The following is a 13,543-nucleotide window of genomic DNA, read 5'->3' on the forward strand; positions in this document are numbered from 1 at the left end:
ATGAATTGGGTCAGCAGCAGCAGTGTTGCAGTCTCTGGATCGGAATGTGGTGCTGAAGTGGGGCTTAGTGCAAGGATGAAACTTTATGTGTACTGGGCCAATCTACTTCCCTATCCTCACCTATGTTAATGAGACATGGGTAGTGACCAAAATAATAATTTTGCAAATACAAAAAGCAGACAATATCACTCTGCGATAAGATGTGGAACTCTGGAAATCTGCGAAGGCCTCACAGCACAGCCACTGCTCCTCAAAAGACCCAGCTAAGGTGGTTTTGGCATCTCATAAGGAAGCCCCCTGATTGGCTCCCACTACAGCTGTTCCAGGCTGGTCCCAGTGGAACAAGGCCCTGTGGCAGCCCTAGGACCCGCTGGAGGGATTATTTCTCACTGCTGGCCTGGATGCATTTGAGTGTCCTACAGGAGGAGCTGCCGAGAACAGAAGAGTCTGTGCTGATCTTTTCAGCCGTCAGCCTTCATTACATGACATGATGTGTGTGATGCAGCTAAGACATAGTGTATATTGCAAATAGAATTCTAATAATGATGAAACCCCTCTCTCAGTAAGTTTGAATACAACCAAGTGTTGCCCCGGGATGTCTTAAAAAGTTACATAGAAATGTCTAATAATACAGCAAGCCTACAAATGTCTTATTTCATTGCCTCCAAGAACATAGAAACACAACCACACAATGTAAATTAAGTAAATGATGTTGGTATTAAGTCAACTAAGTGTGTGAACAGTGTGATTCACAGGAATGCGAAAAGGCCATTGGGTTTTATTCATGCCTTCAAACATAGCTTTTCGTCAACAGAAATAAAAGACTCCAGCAAACAAATTACTATATTATTTATTTATCAGGCATTTTTAGAAGTACCTAAATTTCCTTTCAAAATATTTTTTCTATAAAACATACAACAAATTCAAGAGAATGCACAGTAGTCTTGTGGCAATGACACATTTGTCTACAATCCTTCTTTTCCTCCAGTCCTAGCTATTCCAACTGAGTTGCAGCCCTGATAAGAAGATAATGTGCATACATAGATCAAAATTATCAACCAGTGAGCCAGAAAATACAATAATATAAAGTATATATAGAATATATATACTTTATATAATAAAGTATATTATATAATAATAGCAATAATAAATAATTGGGAAAGGAGAAAAAATAAGTACCTAAAATATCTTAATAATTTATACTACTTTAACAGTCACTACTTCAGTACCTACTTGTACCCGTGGATAATTTGACTCCGCCCCTCCCTGTCCCTTTTTTCCGCAATGACGTCAGTGCCCGCTAACCCCGCCCCTTCTCCTCCGGAGAAGAACCGTCGCCATTTTGAGTGAATGAGTTTCATTTCACCTCGCCACTGTAGAGGACGGAGAGAACTTCAGGAACGTTTCAGCATGTTTCTCTTTCAAACTGTTAATGGGAATTAACTGCTATGAACTGAAACTCTTCCTAAAACCAATCAACAAGTAGATCCAAGTCAATTAACGCATAAGCCAGTCGAGTCCTGAGTCGATTTTTTTGCACTGAATGTAGTACGTTAGAGGAAATGGCTGTGGAAAGCATGACTGTCCATCCAAACTCCCCAACAGCCAACCACGAACACAACAGCCTTCTCACTGATGAAAGGTCGAGTAATATCATATTTCTATCCAACTATTTATTTATCCTTTGCTTTTTAAATACAAAAAGCACGGGTATTCTTTTGCTTTTTTTTCTTTTTCTTTCAAAGGGATTAAAGTCGACTTTTTCTGGGAAACAAGGTAACGAACGCCATCTTGAAACGTTGCACAGCGCAATCTGGAAGGTCATACCCGAGTCAAGAGAAATGTTCAGATATGTCAGGGATGTGCTCAGAAACGTACCAGAATTTAGAAATCCATTCATTGTTCGAGGCTCTTGCCATCATCGAAGGACTAAATGGCCACTATGCAAAGAGCATCGACCATGTAACTCAGTCTTCCTCATAGTAAAGAACAAATGGACCTGAGTAAACGCCAGCTATTTAACTCCACTCTTCTTAGCTACAGTTACTAATCTAATTTAATTCTTTTTTTTCCTTCTCAAAACGAAGCCTGTGTGTTCTCGGAGACGCTTACAAGTCCAACAGGAATGAGTAACCGGCTAGGTTAAGCTACTTTACATGATGTGGACTTCCTCATCGTTAGCCACGTATGCTATCTGAGGCTAGCTATCTGTAGCTAATGTTAGCCGATAAGTTGTCAAAAGGACCAAGTAAGAAACCGCTCGAATAGCGCAGCGGCCGGCCATTAAACGTGTTACCGACGGCGGCGGTTTTTAACCCAACACGACGGTTAACTCCGGTAAAGTGTAGTTGGCCACGGCAGATTTGGTAGAATTTGACCAACTTAAGCTAATGCTAAACAAAATGTTAGCATTAACAATTGAGCTAGCTAGGTGGCTAGCTGGCGAGTTGCGCACTATTTTTTTCCGCTGGCCAAGGCCCCAAAATATTGTTTTGCATCGTGTTTATTGCTTTTTCAGCCATTAACATTTAGCTTTAGCACGACTATTTGCATAGTATGGAGATCATCGGAAGCAAGCCTAATGTCAAAAGTACACTTTATTTTTAGCTCGCTATACGAGTTAATTATCTAGTACATTACACTGGCCAACAGTTTCCTCCCGTTCTCTCTGTTATTTTAAATTTTTATTTTATTTTTTTTACTTTTTCACCCGACAATCAAAATGTTCCTTAAATTTGGTAGCTAGATATTTTTTTAACATCTAGATTGTTTTTCTCCCTAGTGCTTCCTAGTTAACTATATTTCCCAATTTTATATAGCTTAAATGTCAAGTTTCGTTTAAGTTACATGTATGTATCTTTCTCTGTATATGAAGTTAAACTGAAATTGGAAATTTTATATTCAGTTTTTAGTGTTTTGTCCAGTTTCAGAAGAAGCATGTATTTCATGTATTTTCACAAACACCCTCTTGGTTCAGTGCATTCCCAAAGTCTCAAAAGCATTCAAGGTCCTAAAAGTGAAGAAAAACACCAGTTTCACAATTTCACTGATTCCCAAATCGTGTAACTTTACACCCATTGCATTACTTATCACCCCTTTATAGCAAACATGAAGTCCAAACAATGGATAAATGTTCAGTACTAGTGCTTTTGAATGGTAATATGGAGATAGGAGAGCATGTTCAATTCATAGCATTGTAGGAGCCATAGTTTCATTGCTCTGTATTGTTTCAAGTCTTTCTGTGGTTTGATGAGCGTTGCTTTTATTATTGGATGACGACGTAAACTTATTATATTAGAATACACCTTAATTTTTTGTTGTTTTTTTTGTCAGTGCCCTAATTACATGGATGTCTTTTTGCTCACAGTTAACTGCATGAGCAGAGAGCCCAGTTATCCAGTCGTTATTTACATTAGTGCCAAGATGACATTTTTATGTTACATGCAAATATGACAAAAAAATATCTAGCAGTAATTTCACACCCATATAATTGTACAAACGTTTGGCTCACTCTAAAACCAAGTTTACAGAGTTTGGCCAACTCTTTGTAACATTTTGTTTGAGTTACTTCAATACCACCCATGTACTATGAATTTGGAGGTCAGTTCACACTTCAGGCTGCCAGAGTAGGTGGACATTGAGCACAGTACAGGGAGACAACCTCACAGTCAAAGCTATGCAGTTGTTGGAGACGAAGATTTATTTGTAGCAGCACAAGTTTTAAATACCTTATTTTTTTATCACAGTTCTAGTACATAGACTGATTAGAGTATTATATAATTTATGATTTTTAAAAGTATCATGTTTCAGATTTTAAGAATGGCGGTGTGTGAAATTTGCCAAGTCCCCTTAACTTGATTGCAGTGACGCAAATACTAGAATTTGCTTTCACTCTGCTCTCCAGTGACTAGGGAGAATAGAAAGGTGATAGTGATTATTAGAAGTGAAGTATTTGAAAATTATTTTGTTTGCTGTCCTAGCTACCAAAGTTGTTCCTAAGATGGTTGGATTTTCCACGATGTGTCTATTTAGTAGGACTGTTAAAATAACAGTTCACTGATATCAGATAATTATTTGTGTGAACCATATTGACCTGTTAGTTCTTTTGAGTGTAAATCAGTTTTGGGTTTAACAAATATTCAGTACCTACATTGTAATGTATTAGTTAGACAAACCTTTCAGAAGTGTACATATGCTTATGGCTATTCAGCAGTTACCTAAGTGTTACTTAGAGGGGGTATAACATGGTTATGCCATAGAAATAGCCTATATTGTTGTCTGAGTGAATTCAGCAGTGAACAGATCACCATTTTCTATTGAGCTGAATGATGGTACACTTTCACATTTGCTACGGGGTTATTAACAGGGATAGGTTTTTTTATACGGATAGTCTGCAGTTGTGAATGGATAGTTCAAGCTATTGTAGATAACCAAAAAACTATTTACTCTTATGAGTTTATATTTTACTATTTTTTATTAAAATTGTATTTAAGAAAAACATCTGTACAGTTTCGCAGGGTAGAATTTTAGACACTCCCGTATTATGTAGAACACTGGACACTCCCAGTCTGACATAACCAAGCTGGTGCATTGCATCAGTCAGTAGGCTAGTAGATAGCATTAGGTAAGTCTTTTAACTCATGCAAACCTGTCCCAATCTGGTCCTGGCCCTTTAAGCTTAAAGAAAGTTTTTCAGCAATATGGCTTTGCTACTTTTTATTTCACTGCAGTTTTATTTTGTAGAGGTTTCTGGATTGAGTCTCTAGTTTCAGTGAGCAGAACCAGAATTTATGGATGTTAATGTGCGAAGGCATTGCTGTGGATTCTCTGAGCTGTGAGATAAATGGGAAATAATACACTAATGTCATACAACTATGTAGTAAATGTTACTACACTCTTACACAGTCAAAAGACAGCAGAGCTAATCAGGGTAGTCTGAGCCAACCTCAGAATATCCTGTCTGCAAGCTGACAGCATGCAAATGATAGTATGTGTTAAAGGTGGTGAAAAGGACCCTTAATCACACCCTTAAACCAACTGGAACATAACCATGTGTGCAAAACGAGTTTAATAAATCCATGTCCATAGCAAATGTTTACATATGTTTACCTAACAGGTTTACATAACAGGTATCTGTTACTTCCTTGGGTCACACATCTGTTTATAATCTCTTTCATGCAATGTTTATTTTCTGCTTATAAGGATGATATTTCCTTCGGGGTAATTGTAAGGAGATGTAAAAAATATAAAGGAAACTCTGATCTAGAAGGTTGTTTCTTTGGGTTTGGGTTTCTGTTTCTGTTTAGTGATGGCCAGTTGTGGTATGTATGTATCTACCAGGCAAGAGGATGGTGAGCTGGAGGAGGGTGAGCTGGAAGATGATGGAGGAGAGGTGGAGGTGCCCAGCGCCGAGGGCCCAGAGCTGGAGGAGAAGCCCCGCCGCAGCAAGGAGCGGCACGGCAGCGACTCGGACGACGACAAGGGCCACCGTCGCAAGAGAAAAAAGCGAAGGGAGCGGGAGCGGGAGCGGGAGAAAGAGAAGCGGAGGGCCAAAAAAAGGCGAAAATCAAAACACAAGGTGAGTGTGCATGCTTACGCAGGGTAGCTGGTGCTCCACGTGTTGGAGTCTGTCCGCATTGTTGTCGAGTCTGATTTATCTGCATGTGTTTGTGGCAGCGGCATGCCTCGTCCAGCGACGATCATTCAGACTACAGCGATGACTCTGATTACAGTCCCAGCGAGAAGAGGAAATATCGGGAATACAGCCCTCAGTACCCACCCTCAGTGAGTGAAACTCCTTAATTGTTTTTTTTTGTTTTTTTTCCTTCTTCTTCATGTCGAGTCACTGTAGATGTGGAAGCCATGGAACCCCAGTATCCAGTTGGCTGGCGTCTTAATTGTGATCTGTGTTCCAGTCTCACGGAGGCTACCCCCCCCCTCCTCCTCCTGGTCATGGGGGGCCCATGCCGAAGAAGGGCAGCTATATGAAAATGGACAAGCAGGGCTACGGCGGCTACGACGAGTATGATGAAGAGAACTATGAGGGCGAGGAGGACGAGGACATGGGTGAAGATGACTATGACGACTTCACCAAAGAGCTTAACCAGTACCGCAAGGCCAAAGAGGGTGGTGGCGGCGGAGGGCCGCCGGGCAGCCAGCGTGGCAGAGGTAACCGCTGTCCTGGCAGGACGAGAATGCCTCTCGCGTGCCACCAGGGGAAGAGCCACTGTGGGTAAGGCAGTTGGTTATGAGTGCTGATGGTTCTGATGTTACCCTGCAGGCGGTAAAGGGCGAATGAAGAACCAGAGAGGCCGGGGCAGAGGAGGGATGAGGGGTCGTGGGGGTCGAGGAGGAAGCAGAGGAAGAGGAAGAGGCAAAATGGGAGGAGAGAATGAGGAAGGAGACGGCATGTACGGAGATGAAATGGAGGTTAGTTCCAGCTCACAAATAGCTGATGGTCATTAATCTTTCATGTGTTTACAAATGACTGATGGGTTGGGTTTTTTTGGCTGTTGCTTTGATAAGACCACAGACTGTTTGAAGTTTTTGAAATTTACAATTGTACTTCACAGTATGGTGACGACGACTATGACAACATGGGGGACGATGATTATGATGATTACTCAAAAGAACTTAACCAGTATAGGAAATCCAAGGATAGAGGGCGTGGTGAGTTTTAAGTGCACTGTGTACCTAACAGTAATTTGTTGAATTAATTTTAGAACGCAACAGGTATGCTTATGCAAAGCATCTTATCTGTTTGTTTATTTGCAGGTGGTAAGGGTGGGCGGGGTCGTGGACGGGGTAAGGGAGGTAGAGGCATGAACCGGGGCAGAGGGAGGAATCGAGGGAGGGGCCGTGGAGGAGACCAAGGCCATGATGAAGACAACAACGGAGATATGGACACGACGGTAAGAACCTGAATCAGCCCACAGCTCACTAGAGCAGACGTGCTCAGCTTCAGCTCTTACCCGACACTGCTGGTCCATTCAGTCAACGTTTGTGGGAACACTTGAATGCCAAAGTCAATGGTTTTTACATATAACTTGGAGACTGATCCAGGTTTTTGTTGACATTCCAATCCTGTTTGAAGTTAGATAACTTTATCCTGATTACTTGGCTTGTGTATGTTGAGGTATACGTTTGCAGCAGTGGTACGTTGGAAGTACGGGTGGAGAGCTACTGCTCTGGTCAATCCTCTTCTCACAGAACACCAACAGTAAAATATGAGTACTTATAGCTCAAGAGTACTATGTATTGTGTAGGATGGAGGTGGTGGCCAGAGGAAACATGACCAGGATAAACACGGCCAGGACAAGAAAGGCAAGGCCATCTGCAAGTACTACATCGAGGGCCGCTGTACATGGGTAAGCGTTCAGATTCATTTGACCTTAATTATTAAATTAATTATGCATTTTTAGGCAGTGATAGTTTGGTTAAGGTCAAAAATAGGCCACTGTGTCGACCAAATGGTATAATTAATTTAGTTTTTTTCAGTGAACCTTCAAAAATAGGCCATTGTGTCAACCAAATTGTATAATTAATTTAGGGTTGTTTTTTTTTTTTTTTTAACCTGACTACTGTGGTTATTGTTAACTCTGTGATTGGCAGGGTGAGCACTGCAACTTCAGTCATGACATTGAGCTGCCTAAGAAGAAGGAACTGTGCAAGTTCTACATCACTGGCTTTTGCGCTCGGGCTGAGAACTGCCCCTACATGCATGATATCCTGCTATAGTTGGGTTTTTTTTGTCGCCAGCCATTATCAGCTGTACCATTTGTTAATGGACTGACCAAGAACACCTTGTCTGCTAAAAAAAAGAAAGAAACAAAAAATGTTTTCATAGGCAAGTTGCTGTTATGGGTCTGGGCTCAGTAATTCATCCCCAGATTGGTGCAGAATATTCCTTGACTCGAAAGCACGGGACTTCCCATGCAAGCTGTTCCACACTACAGGCAACTGTGTGAACGGAGATGACTGTATGTTCTCCCACGAACCTCTGACAGATGACACAAAAGAACTACTGGATAAGGTGAGCCCCTCTATCAGGGAAAACCTACATCACGTGTGTTGCTCTTGCTTTCTTGCTTCCAAAGCTGAGCTGTTTGCCGTTTGTGCAGATGCTGGCTGAGGATGCTGAGGCTGGCGCAGAGGATGAGAAGGAAGTGGAAGAGCTGAAAAAGCAAGGCATTAATCCCCTGCCAAAACCCCCGCCTGGAGTTGGCCTTCTCCCCACACCCCCAAGGCCTGTCCCAGCCGATTCTTCTACCCCCATGGACTTTGGCATGACTGGGCCCCCACCACCGGGCAACATGCCCCCTAACGGTCCTTTGTGTCCCGGCCCTGGCCCTGGATCTGGATCAGGTCCCGGAACTGGACCCTGTCCTGGACCCCCTGCACCTTGCCCAGATGGAGGGTCGTACCAGGGATCACCAAACCCAAATGGTCCACCTCCACAAGCCCTGGGTCCTCCGCCTCCCTGCGGGGGCAACACAAGCAAGAAGATCCCATCCCTGTTCGAGATTGTCGTGAAACCCACCGGACAGCTGGCACAAAAGCTGGGTGTCAGGTCGGTCCTCTCTCTTTTCTCACAACAGCTATTCAGTTGCATATTTTTGTTCATGACCTATATATAAATGTTTTTTAAATTCCTGCTGCTTGATGCTTTTAGAAATGACTGACCATTGAATTTGTTACTTTGCAGATGTCCAAATACTGGTGCTGCTGCAGCAGGCACTGCAGGACCTCAGGGCCCCACTCCAGGACCTCCTGGTGCACCTCGTTTCCCTGGGCCAGTGCCACCTGGACACTTGGGGCCCAATGGGCCTCACGAAATGGCCCCCATGGGTTCACCGAACATGAACCAAGGTCCCTCAGCAATGATGCAGAACTTTGGTTCAGGAGAAGGGCCGTCGAACCCAGCCATGATGGCCCCCGGCAGCGGACCTGGTCGCAGTTTTTACGATAATTTCTACCAGCAGCAGCAGCAAAGCATGGGAAAGGAAGGGGGAGGCACCGAGGGTGAGCTTACCTTCCGAGGAATAGCTGTCCAGACAAATGCATCATAGCATATTCCCATCCGACTTTGCATTGCTAAATATTGTGTTGTGTAAACTGAGATATTTAATCTTATTGCATATATTTCTGCCTCTGGCCATAGGTGATGGCTACAAGGGAGCTAGTGGAAACTTCAGTGACATGTCCTCAGGGAACCAGAGCTCTGGGAGCATGGAGGGCCCAGCCAATGGAGGCTCAGCAAACCAGTCCGGAATAACAGTCCCAGATTTCCTGCCTCCAGCGCAGCGTGTGCTGTTTATGAGGATCCAGCAGAAGCAGCAGGAAGAGGAGGAGAGGGCCAGGAGACTGGCCGAAGGAGGCGCAGAGAGGGATAACGAAGGTACAGCCAACCACATCAGGTCCCACCACCCATGCTCACCCATAGCAGTGAAAACAAAAAATTACCCAGATGTGACAACTCTCTCGAGCACCATCTTATCACAGCAACACTGGTATTTTAAGGATTGTAAAAGTACATATCAAAGTGTCTATCCCTAAAATGTTGAGATTGCCCAAAGGATGTAATGACAAATGTCACATTTAATCAAAGATTTGATCACTTAAGCCTGTTTCAGGCTTTCATGTTAAACTGGAGTTGGCTTGTTATAGGTGCTTTCTTTGCACTAATGTTTAATATTTACCAAATTAGATTCTGTGCTAATTTTCAGTAAATCCGCATGACTTCAGCACACTTCAAAGGGAGCAGAAATTCAGCTTTGTTGTTACAATACATTCGACTTAAAAATGCATAATTGTGGTATGTATATACAGTCTTTTTTTTGGAAGAGGCAGCTCCCATGCAGGAAGCAGCTCAAGGACCCAGTTCTGTGCATGACCCTGTGCAGAACCTCTAAAGCCTGTAAACATGCTTTGGTCTTCAGAGTTGTTTTCACCTTAGTGCTCGACTAACAGATGGCACAATTGGTCATATACACCATTTAAAGCGGATATCAGGGACAGGAAACCAAATGTGAATAATCATTTAGCTCTCGGGTGTCACAGGTGTTGTCTTCAAGATCTCTCCAGTGTAACTTTTTTTTTCTTACACCAGCTGCATAATGGGTTTCATAATCAGTATGTAACAACAAGGCAGTAAAATCTCTGAAAGTGTGCAGCTGCTGTGGTCTATCTTGACTGGAGATTTACCTGTATTTTAGATGGACAGCTTTAAATAGTATCTTCCCATTCTTATTAAACATTCTGTGGTCTCTTGTGTGTTTCAGGTGATTCTGCAATTTGGTATTCTAGCGAAGATGAAGATGGTGGTGGCAGTGTCACATCGATTCTCAAAACTTTACGGCAGCAGAGTCAAAACCAGGGGCCCCAGAAGCCTGATGGTGCCCCCAGCGACCCCCGTCTGCAGAAGGCCCAGCCGGTGCAAGCACCCAGCAGGCCTGCAGACCCCAGGCTGGCACGGGACCCCCGCTTGGCACGCGCCCCTGACTCTTCTCAGACCCCCGAGCACAACCCCTCTTCTTCACCATCCTCCTCCGCTCCCGCTGACCCCCGCCTCGCCCGGCAGGCCGCTGCGCCCAAACCTGAGCCCCCGCTTGTGTATAAGCCCCCACCCCTGGTCCCTGCTGCCACTGAGGAAGAGGAGGGGGAGAGGATGCTGAGGGACAAGCATGTGCCCATCCCTCTGGATCCGCTGATGGGCATGGCCCTGCGCGACCCCCGCTCCCAGCTCCAGCAGTTCAGCCACATCAAGAAAGACGTGGTGCTGACCAAGCCACCTTTTGCCAAGGTGGTGCTGTGGAGTCCCGAAGACCTCATCCCCGTCCCCATTCCCAAGCAGGACTTCCTCCCACTGCCGCCCGGCATCCCGCCAGTCACTTCTATGGATCCGCGGCTGTCACGCGCCCAACAACAGATCCACACGGCCATGCCCGCGCCCGTGCCAGCCTCGGCCCCCCTCGCCGAGCAGACTGGCCAGTCCGCCTCCTCCTCCTCATCCTCCCTCCCGGACTATGAGCTGCTCTCTCGCATCCTCAAGACTGTTAACGCGACCTCGTCCGGTCCCTCTCAGTGCCCTCCACCACCGGCTCCACCTGCATCCACCCCCTCCGAAAAGCCCGTAGACCCCCGCATGGCCCGGAAGGCTGTGGCTGACCCTCGCCTTCAGCCGCAAAAATCTGCCCTCAAGCAGCCTTCGGAACCTCCAGCTCTGCCCGTGTCGGCATCGTCGTCTGGCCCCCCTGCCCCAACCTCACCTACGCCCACGATCGCACCCTACGACCCGCGATTGCTGTCGGCGGGAGGGGCCGGGCGAGGAATTGGAGGCGGCAGCGCAGGCGCGAGCAGCAGCGTCCTTAGCAGCATCAGCCTGTATGACCCACGGACACAGGGCTCGGACAAATCGGAAAGTTTGGAGCCCACCACACCAGCCGTCGAGCCCAAACCCGCCGACGCCGCATCCGCCTCGGCCAAGCCCAAGGCTAAGGAGCCGCTGTTCGTCCGCAAGTCTGCTCTAGACCAGCCCGAGCCGGACAAGGGCAGTGGCGATCAAACCACCGATCGCTACAACAGCTACAACCGGCCTCGACCCAAACCCTCGCCCTCCCCTGGCTTGGGTGCTGCCGGAGCCCCTACTCCCGGAGGGCCCTCTCAACCCAGCCAGGGCAGTTCTGTGGGCACCGAGCAGCCGGCGGGAGTCCACAACCTGCCTGTGTCCACACTCTTCAGCGTGGTGAAGCAAGCCAGCAAGCCCAGCGGCACGGGCAGTCCATTTGGGGGCAATAGCCCCGCGCAGCCGGATGCTGCTGAGCAGGACAGTGCTTCGCTCAAGGATGTTTTCAAAGGCTTTGACCCTACAGCCTCGCCCTTCTGTCAGTGAACTCGGACACAGAGCTTTAAGGCTTTCAGGAGCGTTCGGCCTCGGCGATGCCTTATGTGCAAGGAGAGTACCGCTGCAGCACCACGTTCCACATCACAGTATTCACACTTCTAAGGACTTGTGTTTGGGATGGAAGGGAATACAATGAGAATATAAGGTGAAGCGGGGGGGACACACAAAGATAGCTATAAAAATATATGTCTGTTTTAAAACCAAATGAGAACATTTAAGATGTATTCATTTTAAATTCTTCTCAAAGTGTAAGAATAAACCTGGGCTTTCGAAAGGAGATGTGTTTTTTCATTAGTCTGTGGCCTGCTGTCAGTAGGCTCTGGTTTAGTGATCTGATTGGAAGATGACCCATGGTTTAGTGATCTGATTGGAAGATGACCCATATACACTGCCATAGAGCACCTCCAGCCCCTCTCTGTGATGGACCCCTGTGGCTCTATGAGAGATCTTCTCATAGAGCAGAAGGTAGATGGCAGGGGCATGTCACTATCCCAGTCCCCTACGATCGGCTCTGCAGCAGGACAAATCCATGGGAGTATGCACTGCCACTTCATTGCTTTAACAGGACAATGTTAGCAACGTTGTGTTTCTGCATTTTGTCCCGTCGGCGATTTAACTTCTTTTAAACTGTTTTAGCTCTCCAGTGGTCTGTGCTTGGTTCAGCTGAGGACCTTGTTTTGCTTTGCTCTCTTTTTCTTTCTTCTTTTTAAAGGCTGTTTATGGGTACCTCCCTTATGCTTGGGGCTCTCAGCTCCCACTCCGAGTAACAAAACTGTATAACTGAAAAACCCCTCTGTTAAGTGTTTCACATGTGAAATTTTAATTTATTTTTTATACTTATGAGAAATCTGCTTTTTCTTTGTCCACATTGTAGTAGAATCGAATCATTCTATATACATATTTGTACAGTATATAAATATTTTTTCCCACCTGCAGTGTAAATGGACTTGAGATATGCGAGAGAGGTTTATGTAATGCTTTTGTTTTTCAGTAAAAGAACTGTTCTTCCCATCTTACCCTGGAACATGAGATTTTTCATGAGGACTACATAAGAAAATCAACTTTTTTGTTTGTGTTTTGTTTAGGTTTGCCCCTGGGAAAAACTGCTTTGTATATTGAAAAGTGTCCATATTTGACAAGAGGTAACATTTTGTAACCATTCAGTGTAGGTAAGGTTGTGAAATATTTAATAAAGGCAACATCAGATTGAACAAGGTGAAGGTCTGAAACTCTACTACATGTGTTTAGTATGGCTAAGAATTCAAGTGATTGTTGCACATGGCCATCATTCATCTGACAGTATTTCTCTTCCTCTTTATCTTTGACCCGTATACGTGTCATTTCCCAGTTTCCGCAGCCGTATGCTCCCCCATTCGGATCAGGGGTTACACGTCACTCTATTAATGTCTGTCACAAATTCCCAGCAGTACTCAGTAGTGCATTATCACCAATCGCAATTAATGACCTGTCTAACTTTAAAACAAAGACATTCCTCAATAAATCAAGTTTTCTTTGGCATTGATTCATTTGCTAAGAGAAAAGCATTTTAAATTGCTTCTACACCATGGTTGCGATGGCTTCCCAGTTCTAGCCACTTTCCATTGGACAGACAAAAATCAAACCATCTGTTGAGCCTACATT

At 45.1% G+C, this 13,543-nt stretch overlaps 1 protein-coding gene and 1 long non-coding RNA gene across 2 annotated transcripts; one reads left to right on the top strand and one right to left on the bottom strand.

Moving 5' to 3' along the window:
• Positions 1 to 834: 834 nt before the first annotated feature.
• Positions 835 to 3,273, bottom strand: LOC113569704. The gene is made up of 3 exons (XR_003409822.2): positions 1,879 to 3,273; positions 1,234 to 1,373; positions 835 to 1,016 (listed from the first exon to the last, which is right to left on the bottom strand). It is a non-coding gene; the product is annotated as an uncharacterized LOC113569704 (long non-coding RNA).
• On the top strand, positions 1,367 to 13,118 carry zc3h4 (zinc finger CCCH-type containing 4). Its single transcript, XM_026997693.2, has 14 exons — positions 1,367 to 1,642; positions 5,341 to 5,578; positions 5,677 to 5,784; positions 5,916 to 6,168; positions 6,281 to 6,429; positions 6,573 to 6,669; positions 6,775 to 6,911; positions 7,266 to 7,367; positions 7,612 to 7,723; positions 7,923 to 8,032; positions 8,121 to 8,569; positions 8,705 to 9,021; positions 9,161 to 9,397; positions 10,281 to 13,118. Exons 1-14 carry the CDS (start codon positions 1,563 to 1,565, stop codon positions 11,888 to 11,890), a joined length of 3,999 nt encoding a protein of 1,332 aa, XP_026853494.2. The 5' UTR covers positions 1,367 to 1,562; the 3' UTR covers positions 11,891 to 13,118.
• Positions 13,119 to 13,543: the final 425 nt, after the last annotated feature.

Source organism: Electrophorus electricus, chromosome 15, assembly GCF_013358815.1.
Source record: "Electrophorus electricus isolate fEleEle1 chromosome 15, fEleEle1.pri, whole genome shotgun sequence".
NCBI classification, from domain to species: domain Eukaryota; kingdom Metazoa; phylum Chordata; class Actinopteri; order Gymnotiformes; family Gymnotidae; genus Electrophorus; species Electrophorus electricus.

Bases quoted from the DNA above. Each gene is read 5' to 3' on its own strand.
- zc3h4 (XM_026997693.2), top strand. From the start codon at position 1,563: ATGGCTGTGGAAAGCATGACTGTCCATCCAAACTCCCCAACAGCCAAC. The intron at 6,670-6,774 runs GTGAGTTTTAAG...GTTTATTTGCAG, and splicing joins ATCCAAGGATAGAGGGCGTG to GTGGTAAGGGTGGGCGGGGT. The intron at 6,912-7,265 runs GTAAGAACCTGA...TGTATTGTGTAG, and splicing joins ACGGAGATATGGACACGACG to GATGGAGGTGGTGGCCAGAG.